Source organism: Pyrgilauda ruficollis, unplaced genomic scaffold (assembly GCF_017590135.1).
Source record: "Pyrgilauda ruficollis isolate IOZ18807 unplaced genomic scaffold, ASM1759013v1 scaffold80, whole genome shotgun sequence".
Lineage (NCBI taxonomy): Eukaryota > Metazoa > Chordata > Aves > Passeriformes > Passeridae > Pyrgilauda > Pyrgilauda ruficollis.
In genome coordinates this window covers 488,584-500,604 of record NW_024529933.1, presented here as the reverse complement: position 1 = coordinate 500,604, position 12,021 = coordinate 488,584, and the positions used below count along the sequence as shown (strand labels likewise).

The 12,021-nt window shown below is 45.0% G+C and overlaps 1 protein-coding gene across 9 annotated transcripts; it reads left to right on the top strand.

Annotated features, from left to right (window-relative positions):
* The first annotated feature begins 78 nt into the window (after positions 1-78).
* LOC121364341 (protein mono-ADP-ribosyltransferase PARP12-like) lies at positions 79-9,924 on the top strand. Of its 9 annotated transcripts, XM_041487542.1 has the most exons (10): positions 79-284; positions 870-1,007; positions 3,596-3,634; positions 4,511-4,592; positions 5,123-5,243; positions 6,274-6,355; positions 7,155-7,230; positions 7,950-8,098; positions 9,008-9,159; positions 9,593-9,924. In XM_041487542.1, exons 2-10 carry the CDS (start codon positions 988-990, stop codon positions 9,871-9,873), a joined length of 1,002 nt encoding a protein of 333 aa, XP_041343476.1. In that variant the 5' UTR covers positions 79-284; positions 870-987; the 3' UTR covers positions 9,874-9,924. The 9 variants fall into 9 exon arrangements, with proteins under 9 accessions (XP_041343476.1, XP_041343475.1, XP_041343483.1 ...); XM_041487541.1 differs by lacking the exon at positions 79-284 and having other exon boundaries at positions 603-1,007; XM_041487547.1 differs by lacking the exons at positions 79-284; positions 870-1,007 and adding an exon at positions 1,247-1,777 and having other exon boundaries at positions 4,511-4,647.
* The last annotated feature ends 2,097 nt before the right edge of the window (positions 9,925-12,021 follow it).

Here is a 12,021-nt window from a genome sequence, read left to right as displayed (position 1 = left end):
ATTTACAAGCTGCTGGACATTGTCCAACAGAAAATACAGTCTCATGGAAAATCCTCACAGCAGAAACCATCACAACCTACAGGAGAAGTTCCTGGCTTTAAATGATAGAATGGATTCAAGTGAGATCTGGAAATGCTTCCAGGATCCCAGACAAGAGCCAATCCCTCCTCGTGCCAGGCTTTCCTGAAGCTGAACTGCCTGGTACACCTTCCCAGCCCAGTGGTGGACCAGGACCCAGTATGGGTGGCTGGGGGACCAACCTGCAGAAGACCTTGCAGAACCAGGTGAGCTCAATCACCCAAACATTTCCTGGGTCCACCCACTTTGGTCTGGAGGTTTTACACATCTTAAGGTAGCATGAGGTACTGCCAGCCCGGTCCCAGGCTGCAATACTCATGTGAGCACAGTGTGCATGTGTTGTAGCATTAGGACTCCCAGTCTGAAATTGCAACAGGGCTGCTGCATGTCACAGAGGCACAGACAAAGGGTGAAAAGTCCCTTCTTTGTCCATTTCATCTGAAGAGAACAAATGAACAAGAATTGAAATTCCTGGGAGGAACTAAGTAGTGCTACCATAAAGGATAAGTCATTTGACATATGCAGGAAAACCACACTTGGGTGCCTCTGCTGACTGTGCAGGAACATGATCTCGCAGGGCTATACATAGGATGTCTGCTCTGAGACCTGTTCCATTCCCAGATACTGGAAACTCAGACAGATATAGTACCTTGGTCGAGAAATCAAAGGTTCAACAGCTCCACAGATGACATTGCAATTAAAAGGGACAAAACCAAAAAATACGATATTCAGCAGGTATAAATTTACAGTGAGCTCAAGTTTCCAGTTTGTGAAGCGTTGTTTGTTTTTAGAGAGGATGGTGTGCTGCTCCCAGCAAAAATATTCTGCCAAGCCAGAATGCTCTTCCTAAAGCTCCTGCCTCATGTCTACTGAAGCACTTAGGCCTCAGTGGGTCTAAGAGCTTCAAGAATGGCCAGAAGTGAAAGAAAGTGAGTTCATAATCACATTTGTGGTGTTGTTTTTTTGTTTTGTTTTGGTTTTTTGTGTGTGTATGCTAGGGGTTTCGTTGTTGGGTTGGTTTGTTTGTTTTAATGCTATGTCTGTAGAATGTACTCAGAGTGTACCCTTTCTGGAAACTCAGAGATTTATGTGTTTCAGCCACTGCTGATCTGATGTGACTGGATCACCAGGAAAGAAAAATGTTCTGGGCAGTTCAATTGAACACAATCTGGGAATAAAAAAAAAGTCAAAGAAATGCCTTCAGCTTAACAAGTTTGCATTTTAAGACTACTTGACATGTTGTTAAGCTTTATGCCTCAGAGCTCTGCTGGGAAATGCTGTCAGCTTCTGAAAGGCTGGAGGTCAGACTGGAAAGTTCCTAAGCCTTGTCTGATTAGTGTGGAGAAGAGCAGAGAGGAGGATCAAACTTCAAGGTGCAGGAACAAAAACACCTGGGATGGCGCAGAGCTCCGAGGGCTGATCGAGCCTGTCTTGCAGGGCTCTGTGCATGGCACACACAGGTTTGTGTGGCTCAATATGGCTCTGCTTGCTGCAAACCCCCCACCAGTGCCCATACAACCTTGGGGAGAGCAGGATGAACAACACCCACTTCCTGCACTGAGATTTGGGGGGGCACTTTAGAAGGCAACGTCAGCTGTTGGCTTTCCAAGAATGATGTTCAACAGAAGCTGCTCCTTATAGAAAGGAGAAAGTGCTGAATATCCCCAGCCATTGGAAGGCTAAGAGGAATTGGTTGTAGGTAAGTACAATGGCAGGAATCCAGAAGCAAGGATAAATTCTGCTGGTTTGTAGTGACACTGATTTTGCAGTTGTATCTGCCAAAGCCCTGGGCTGGGCCTGGCCTGCTTGTGCTTGGCAGCTGCGCATGCGTCTGTCGCAACAACCAGAAGGAAATGTTACTGAGCTCCACTTCCTTAGGGTCTGTGGCAGAGAGGCACCCGTGCTTCCACAGAGAGGCTGCGAGGGAGACAGCGAGGTACAGATGTGCTGTGAGCAGTTCACAGGGAGCTCTCACAGGCCAGCTGTGGCTCACTTTCAAAGGTGTTGCTGCACCCAGGGCACCTTTGCCATGCAGAGCAAGGGTTAAGCAGGCTCATCCAGCCTGGCAAGCACAAGGCTGATGCTCTCAGCTCCTGAGGGTGGTGACTAGGCAGCCCAAGGACAGAACTGTGCCAGGGAAGTGGCACGTGCTTGGGCTCTGACAGCCTTCCCAGGGTGCAGCTGAGAGGGGAGGGTTGGACACACAGGAGGTTCAGGTTTTCATAGCTTGTGGGCTTGGCTTCAAGGTCTGCTGGAGAGTTACCTGCTTGCACTTTGTCATACTGTAAGTTGTGTTTGTATCTTCATTCATTCATCTTTTTTTCTTGTGTAAGGGAAAAGTTTGCTTTTTAAGTATAAAATTTTCTGTGTATAAAGTTATTCCTACTAAGATATAAAAAGCAAATGTAGAGTTGCACAAGACCATGTAGTGAGATCTTCAGCAAAATGTGAAGGATGCTACCTGTCTTGCTGGCAAAACATTTCTGTCTGCTTTTGAAGTGTTTAATCTATGTTTATTTCTAGTTGGGGTTAGCTGATGAGTGGAGAATCCCAGCATGGAGCAGAAATGCTGGAAAGTGAAAAGAAAAGTAGGTCACAAGTGGACAGATTTGCAAGCTTACATGATTAGGGCAGACTGGGAGCCCCAAGTCTCGGCAGAGGAGCTGGCAGGGGTTAGCAGGAGTTATCTGGAGTGGGGATAGAGGGAAGAGAGAGTTGGCCAGCAATGGAAAAAAACTGTCTGGAAACATCATCCTACCCCCCCTTCCCTGCTTTTCTTTGCATTTCCTTTCTCCCCACCTCCCTCCTCAAATTCCATCCTTCAAATCTGCCAACTTCAAATTCTTCAGCCATGCCAATAGCAGCAGCATCATGGTGCTGTGCAGAGGGGAAAAAAAGGGACAGCCATGTCCACAAAATCTCCTGGTAGTGCTGGATCTCTTGAATGCCCTGCAATGGGAAAGAATAGTTCGGAGCATTTTTCTAGGAAGCCTGGCTGGTGTTACTGCATATGCAGGCAGCGCTGGAACAAGGCCTGTGAAGGAGACCCTGGCTCTTCCTCGCTCTTTGTTCTGGCAGTGCGGGGCTGCCACGCCTTTGTTTTGGAGACCTTTGCACTGTAAACAGCTCTATGAGGGAGCTGCTCTTGTAATGATTTCCTCTCATTGGTCTGCTCTGAATACCCTTGATCCCTGCCAAAGTACAAAGGGCATCAGAGCTGGATACATGATGATTTCCAGTTTCTGTTTCAATATCATGTTCAGATTCTTCAGGCAGCCCAGAGCAGCTCTGTCACAGACCCTTGGAAGCTCAATGGCTGGCAGCTTTTTGCTATGGCTATGTGATCCATGATAGGCAATGTTGTAGGGGCAGTAAATTGGTGAGATACATTAAAAAAGTGTTGTCTGGGTCCAAAACTGGGAGATTGAATGAAAGGTGAAGCACAGCAGGCAGAAAAGTAAAATGCCATGAGTTAGAATTATTGGTAGCTATCTGTTTAATTTTCTTCTCTTTGTAGGTGCTGTGTCTATGACAGTGCAGAGTGGAGACTTTGCTGGTAAGTATTGATATCCCCTCCTGCAAGTGAGAGCTGCTTTCTCACTCCCTATCTTCAACAGGACAGCGGGGAAAAAATAAGATTCATGAGCTGAGATAAAGCCAAGGTGAACATTGGGCAAGACAGACTTCACTTGGGGGAAGTTAGTTTATTGCCAATTAAGATAGATTTAAATTGTGAGAAAAGAAAATTAGATCACTTATTTCACCCTCCATGGATTCCCAGTTTCAACTTCACTCCTTCATCCCTGACTTTTCTACCCTCTCCTACCAAAGCAGTGCAGAGAGGGAGGGAAATGGATATTGTCCTCAGTCTATAAGACTTGCCATCTACTCCTCCATCATTCTCAAAAATTTCCAATGCTTCAGCGTGGTTCATTTCCCATGGGCTGCAGTCCTGCAGGATAAACGTGCTCTAGCATGGGTTCTTCTCCATGGACTGCAGCTTCCCTCAGGCCCTGTCCACATGCTGCAGTTTGGCCTTCTCCATGAGCTGCTGTGTGGATCTCTGCTCCATGGACCTTCACAGGTTGCAGGGGCACAGCTGTCTCACCATGGCCTTCTCTATGGGCTGCAGGAGAATGTTGGTGTCAAGTGTATTTTCTTAAAATGTGTTTTTTAGGTAGATACATTTTTGAGAAAATCAGTGGCACAGGTCCAAGCCAGAGAGGTCAGGATCATTTCTGAGGTGCTTACCATGCCCCATAAACATCCAAACACCAATTCCTCAGTTCTGGGGCAAACCTGCACTTTCTAGCTGGATGGAGTCTCCTTTTTTTAAGAAGTGAATAGATTTCTGATCAGACCAGGGATACTGCACAATTTGACAGCTTTAGAAAAGACCCCTACTTTGATCTGGATTTATTTTCCAATGCAGGACAGAGCAAGCAGCCAGGTGCCCATCAGCTCTTCTGCACTTGTGTTGTCTCCTGACTCATCTGTCTGCTCCTGAAAATGGAGTATGTCTGGTATTGGCTCGATGATTCCAAGCAGTGGATTGAGTATGGGAAAGAGGTGAAATTCATCTGCTGTTCATGCCAAAAGCTTTTGTTAAGCCATCTTTGGAGAATTCTTTAGAGCGTGTTGTTCTGCAGCTGGTGTGTTCTACACGCACTGCTGGGTGCTCTTGCAGTGCTGTTCCAATGCCTGGGTGGAATTGTCTTCTTAATTGTCCCTCAAAGTGGGACTGGAACTCTGTGAAAGCTTTCAAGGGACTGGCTTGGTAAGCGGGTGCATTTTCCAGAGCTGACAAACATCATTTGGCTGGAGCTGACCACACAGGCTGAAGACTGCTTTGTTGCTGCTGTTAGAAGCAGCTGTGCTAGGTGGGGTACCCCTCCATCTCCGTAGAACAAAATGCTTGAAGCCGTAGAGACTTCAAAACATCCTCCTGTCATAGGGGCCTAGGGAAACATTGATATTTCCCCACAGTGGCACCTAAACCAAAGGGTGGTTTCTAACATGTATAATTTCCTTGTTCTTTCTGCAGCACCCAGGTCACGTCACTGCCACTGTAACATCTGCATTTCTGGAGAATGAATATCAAGCTGACAAGAATGGTGTTATTTTTTTCAGGGCTGGTTCTCAGCAGTACAAGTTAGACTTTGCAGGTGAAGTATCTCCTTGTTTTAATTTCATTACATTGTGCAGATGGCTTGAAGGTTTTCACACTATGTCTGCATCTCTTTGAACAGCTCTTCTTCCTCCTGCAAATTTTCTCCAAGCAGAAATTGAGCAGTAGGTAAATTTCTCTAAACTTTTGATGTGCCCCACTTGAGTTTCTACACTTGGGCATCTGTAGTCAAACAAACAAACCTGACAATATTGTACATTCAGAAGAAGAGTTGAGAATAAATGCCTCATGGCACCTTGGCTTATACATTTGTGTTTGTACACCTGAAAAGGAAGAATGAGAAATCAGGGGGAAAAAAACAAAAAGGCACTGAAAAGTCAAAAGGTGAAGAAGTGAGCCTATAGTGAACATCTTGCAAGCTACTTACAGGGAGAGAAAGCACAGTGCAGCAAACAAAAATTTAGGGCTGGTTGCATAGAGAGAGAAATGGGAAAATGAAAAATGCTTTTCTGTTTCTAATTTATTTACCCGTCTTAAAACTCCTGTTAGCTTTCCAAACTTTAAATGTTTCCTGGCATGAGTAAAGAGTGGTGTTTAAAGGAGGAAACAATGGGTAATTAGCCATGTCACACAGCATGTGCTCTGTGATATTGTTACAGGACCAAGAAGGGAGGGCAGGCTTTGCTTTTAGCACCATGGAGCAGCCCTGTGCTGCCAGGAAAGCCAGGTTTGTGGCCCCCATTGCACTGAAAACTCTTTCCTGCTGCAGGCCTGCCATCAGATGTGGTTTTCTCTGGCCAGCAGCCTGGATATGAGTACCAGTGCAGGTGCAGTTAGTGCTTGGTTGCTTTCAAGTTCCACAGCCTGTGCTAGTAGGTGACCTTGCTGATCTTCAAGTAGGAGCAGTGCAAGTGGGAATGAAGTTTGCACTGGGGTGGGTGCGATAGAGAGAGCACCACAATGCAATATTCAGGGCTACCTCTTCTTTTATTTTTACTCAACGTGGAAGAGCCTGTCCCTAGACAATGAATTATCTCATTATTGAGTTTTTGTGTTTTTCTTTCAAGACATGGTCCAAACAAACGTGCTCTTTAAAACTAAAAGAAATGTTATTCGACTGCCTAACTCTGAAGATGGACAAGATGGAAGGTAATACACATTCACTGTTTAACAATATCTCTAGAGGACAGCACCTTTCTGCTAAGAAGTTCCTCCTACCCACCTAGAATGCAATTTTATATTTCTTAAATTAATTTTTAGATACCTTTTCCTAACTGGTTTAACAGCACATTTTGCAGTGACAGTATTTGTAAATTATGCAACGCTTCTGTAAAAGTCTCTGGAGGGATGTTTGCTGGCAGTCTGTGAAAGACCACTAGAGCAAATCTGCTCTCTCTGTGAGAGGCAAGGCCACATAAGACTGACACAACTGTGCCAGGGATTTTTATTCCTTGATTTATGCCCCAACACTAATAAATAAACGGTGCAGTGATTAGGAGCGAGGGAATGCCAATCCCAAGAGCTGTGGTGCATGTGGATGTCATCTCTTGGAAAGCTGAGGATAAACTAAAACCCAGAACAGGCAAATCCACTGAAATGAAGTGAATTAGAGGCACTTACTTGAGATACCCTATTTTATGGCTTTTTCTAAAAGAAGTTCAGTTTAAAAGAATTTGAACATATATGCTATAAATGTTATTTGTGCTACTGATTTATTTTAGTAAGAGCTGTCTCAGCTTTAGAAACTCACTAGCAGACACTGCATGTGAAGCTGAGGGTTCAATTAAAGTGTTGGTTCAAACTAAGGTGGGTTCATTCAAAAAGAAAACAAACTAGAGCTCGTGAATGGATGCCTGAAGGCTGCTTTAGAGCCCATGATTAGATTCACCAGAAGAGGGATTTGGTTAGGAGTATCACCAGCTGACTGGCTCCTTTTTCTATTCTGTAGCCAAAACATGACTTTATCACATCCTGTCTATCCTCCACAGTGGGACCAAACTGCACTACCTGATATTGGGTACAAGGTAGGACTTTCCAGCTCTCCAGTGGGTGGCGAGAGCTCTCTCCTGTACTGATTTTTCCAAGACCACAATTCAAGGCAATTGAGATGTTACCAGCTTTTAAATGTGTCTTGTAAAATAAGCAGCTATGATGTGAAAAAAGACTGACAGTTTCATATTCAGAACAGATGTGCATTTCCTGGGAGATCTCTGAGAATGATGTGGTATCATCTCCCCTATGATACCACACAGGGTAAGAAAGGCTATTGCTGCTCATACCTGTTCTTTGCACTCTCCCAAGGCACTTCATCCCCTGATAAACCAGATTAATTGTATCTTAATGTGGTATTTCCTCTGTCAGTTTGAGGCAGGATGTTATCTGCTGTGGTAAAATTACAGCTTAGCCCTGTAGGGCAGAGTAGAGTAGAGTGTCAGATTAAGGTGAAAATTTCACTCTGCTTCAGCCTCAATGTTGCTATGCATTTCAACTATAGGTTACTCTGAGCTCAAAATAGTCCAGATGTGGAGGTGCACCCTCAAAAGGAAGCTCATGTGGGGTTGCACTGGTTTCCCTCAGTCGGTGTCTGTGCTTCCACATGGGGAGTGATGATAAAGGAGGGTTGATAGGAAAAACAGAAGCAGCTTGTGATTTTTGTGGTAGGGCTTTTCAGCAGATATGAGAAGGTTGATGAGTTCTTTGAAAGGACTGGGAGTTGTTACTCTCAGTAATACCTTATTTTTAGTGCTTTAAAAATTTGCAGTTGATACAGCTCAGCAATGATTCCCAAGAATATACAAAAATCAAGAGGCTGTTTGAGAAGACAATGAAAAATTACTGCATCAAACAACTGCAGAGGATTCAGAACCCAACACTTTGGGACATTTTTCAGTGGTTTGTATCTACTTTATTTCATTATCCTTACTGTATGAGAAGACTGGTATTTTCTGATCTCTTGTCCTCCATAGTCTACATTTAGAGCTGCTAAATTCAGCAGTCCAAAAGAGGTGAGGTTGCCACATATCTCTCTGCCCAGGTCTGGCTGGTGGCCCAGACTTATGACTGCTCCAAAACCTGGCTCCCTGAGGCTGAGACTTCCCTGGGGCAGTCCTGGAAGGGGACTGAGGCTCCTCTGTCTGTGACTGAGTTGTTAGTATTGCATCTGTATTATTTTGTGTGTGCAGAAAGGAGCCTTTTATCCCTAGCAAGATATGTGTATGATTCTTGCTAGTGTTATTCAAAAAGGAAATTCTTTTCCTTCATCATAATTGAGCTTTGGTGTTTCATGTTTATACTTTTGCTTTTAGCCTCTTCCACAGAGGAGTTAGGAAAAAAAAAAAAAGAGGAGACTTTTTCTGGTGATAAAGATAAGGGCAGAGATTATACAATCTTCACTGTAGCTTCATACAGCTCAGTTTTATAATCATATTTATGTATTCAGGATTTATATAACATGGGAACTGACCAATTCCTAGTCAAGAGACGTTTGTCTCTTTACTCTCTCACATGTGGTATGAAGTTGTGGATGACACAGTCCATAGTCCAGCTGCTGAGAACTTTTTGTTTTGCTGGCAGGAGCCAACTGTGTGGCAGGGTACCAGCAGAAGTGCAAAGCAGGCAGTAACCCCACTGAGAGTGGTTTGTGTCACTGTTCCTCCCTGACCCAGAAGTAGGAGGAGTTGAGTTGGGAAATTTTCCTTGTTTGAACCAGGAAAACAAATAGGTTTGGGGGGTTTTTTTGTTGGTTTTTTTTGGTTTTTTTGTTTGTTTTTTTTTTTTTTTTTTTTTTTTGGTTGTCTCTAGGCAAAAAGAAAAGATGAAGAAGCTCCATCAATTGAAAGGAGTGAATGAGAGGCTCCTATTCCATGGCACAAGTCCATCCCATGTGTCTGCCATCTGTGAGCAGAACTTTGACTGGAGACTCTGTGGGACTCATGGGACAATGTATGGAAAAGGTACAAGTGCAGAAGGGTGTAGGGGCTGTAGCAGCAGGGACTGCAGACCCCAGCCAGGCTGGGGGATGTGGGTGCGAAGTGACTGATGGTTCCTGACCCATGTACTCCTGCCTTTAGGGCATGGTCACCTGTGTACATCTGCATTGCTTTCAGTAGCACCCACAGCAGCAATCCCATTCCAGGAAGGGCTAAAAACACCTCTCTTTGCCTCAGGTGCCTGCTCTTGGACAGGTGGGACTGGGAGGCTGATGGTGAAATGTGGACTGGAGTCAGTACTTTACAATAAGCCAGGGTGGGAACACATGGCAAGAATGTTCCCACACATTGTAGAGCTAGCTGGGCTTGTTGGATTGCTGGCTGCCAAGGTGCTGTTAGCACATGCTTGTCCCTTGGCTGGTGTATTGTCTGACCTGTCACTTTTTCTGCTCCCTAGGAAGCTACTTTGCCAGAGATGCCAGCTATTCCCATGAGTACTGCTCCTCTCTCAGTGGGCGCTACAGCATGTTCGTAGCTCAGGTTCTTGCTGGAGACTTTGTGCGGGGGAACCCTGAGTACTGCCGCCCTCCACCCAGAGACAAAAATTCAAACAGACTTTATGACAGCTGCGTGGATGACCCAACAGACCCTTCCATCTTTGTCATCTTTGAGAAGCAACAAATTTACCCTGCCTATATTTTGGAATACAGCCTTGAGACCAGCTGTGTGGTCCTGTAATGAATGGTGGAATGTCTTTTGAATTCACACTGAATAAATTACTCTTCAGTACTTTTTTTTTTAAATGTTTGTTCAATTTTAGTTGTAGCTTTAGAACACTTTGTAGTGCAGTGAACCAGTATGAATGCCCTGATTGTTTGGGGGGGCATAGTGTTTTGCTAGGGGCTATTCTTTCCCCAGAAGCAGTGCCAAGCTTTAGCATTCAGCATATCTCTAGCCTGGAATGGGGACAGATGTACCTGCCTTGCATACCATGATGCAGTGACACCTGCTGAGTTGAAATTACCTTGATCCACTGATATGGTCACCTTGGGTTGATTCCTGCCTGTGATGGTGTTGATATGCCAAAGGGAGGCTGAGCAGGGAATGTGGAAGAAGGAAAAGTGAAAGTACCTACATCATGGTGCTCAAGAGAGGAATCATGGCCTGTCTTTCAAATAAATGGCAGGAAGCTCCTGCATCCTGAAGGCTTTATAATTAATTCTGGCAAAGAACTTTGCTTTGTTTCCTGGTCATATTGCTGTTTCTTCTTACCATTTTCTGCTGTGTCAAGTCTGCATTTGGTTAAGAAAATAAACAACATTCAGGCCTCAGCCTGAATGACACCCTGTGACACCCTGTCCTTCCTTTGTTCCCACTGGATCTAGGTCAAGAAAAGCAGGGATATGGCAGCTGCTGAAGTTAGATCCCCACCATGCCATGACATCAGCAGTGAGGAAGTCTATGGTGAGCTGAATAATGGCACGCAGCAGTGTCCCACCAGGGCTGTGGGACCAGTTCCTGCAGCAGTGAGCAGTGAGACACTGGGGCTTTGTGACAACTGGCTGCTGGCACGGCCACCTCCTTCCCACCCTGCAGGCTGGCACTGGTGGTGGCTGTTTTGGATTACATTGCTGCTGCCTGGAACTTCTGATGATGAAGTGCCCCAGTGGCATGTGCTCCAGCTAGGATGGATGGTGGGGGAAGTATGAATTATGGTCATAGTACTTGAAACTTGGTGGATAATGGGATAACATTTGGGATAGTGATAGCATGGAAACAAAAATGAATGGTTTATTTAAAAACAGTCGTGAGGTGTAAGTTATAATTCAGCAGAGGAGTCACAAGTAGTTCACTTGTGTGTGCCACAGCTGGGAGGAACCAAGAGGAGGGCTGTGTGTAGGATCTCATCAGCTTTCCTAAAGCTGCTATGTTCAGGCACAATCAGTGTCTTTAGGGAATTTTGAAAGACAGGTGACTGCAGAAAGTCCCTAAGCTACACTAATTCATGCAATTCCACATCTCACTGCTTTTGCAGAAGCTTAAAGGTAGTTCTTTTGCAAATTAGTGATCTAGTCTTGTCATTCACAGGTGAGCAGAGAACTTTCCACACAATCAGGAAGTAAAAATGAAAGTCACTTAAGGTGACTTAAAGTGGATGGGAAGGGACTGAACAGTGACCATTTTCAACTGTCACCCTACGGAATGTTGCATTGGTCCTTGCAACATTCCATAGATTTCCTCTATGGCCTCATCAGGGGGCTTGGACATGCAGCCTTTTGGCAGGACAGGGGCTGGGAGATGGAGGGTTTGGGAAGAGTTTTGCTATTATACAAAATACGCTGTGGAATGATGCCTGTGTAAAAAATCATCTTCCCCCATTCTTTTCCTCCATGACAGAAGAAACCACCCGTCATGTGGGAGAAAGTTATTTCCAGGAAGGCGAGCTTCAGAGTATGATTGCCAAATTCATCAGAGGCAGGAGAAGGTAAGGAAGAGCCTGCTGAGAAGCAGGCCAGCCACGGGAAAAGTGGGGGTTGTTGATCTGAAAAAGTGGAAAAAGGCAGAGAACAGAGGACAGAGAAAACATGCACAGTTTGGAAGAAAAATAAGATTTTCCAGTAAGTCAAAACTACTTCTGACTACAGGGAGGGAGAGTTTCTCACAGCCTCCAGCTGCCTCCAGAATTAGGTGCCAGGTGTCATATCAAGAAGATAGGCAGGATCTGGAGGAGCACTCCTGCCTCCTGACGGGTACTGCTGCTGTTTCCCCCATGCCACTGCTGGATGGAGGGGAGCAGATGCAGGGAATTCACCTGCTTGAAAACTACCTAGCCAAAACCCCCACAAGACCCAAACCCAAAATATGGTGTTCAGCATGAGCAGTTTC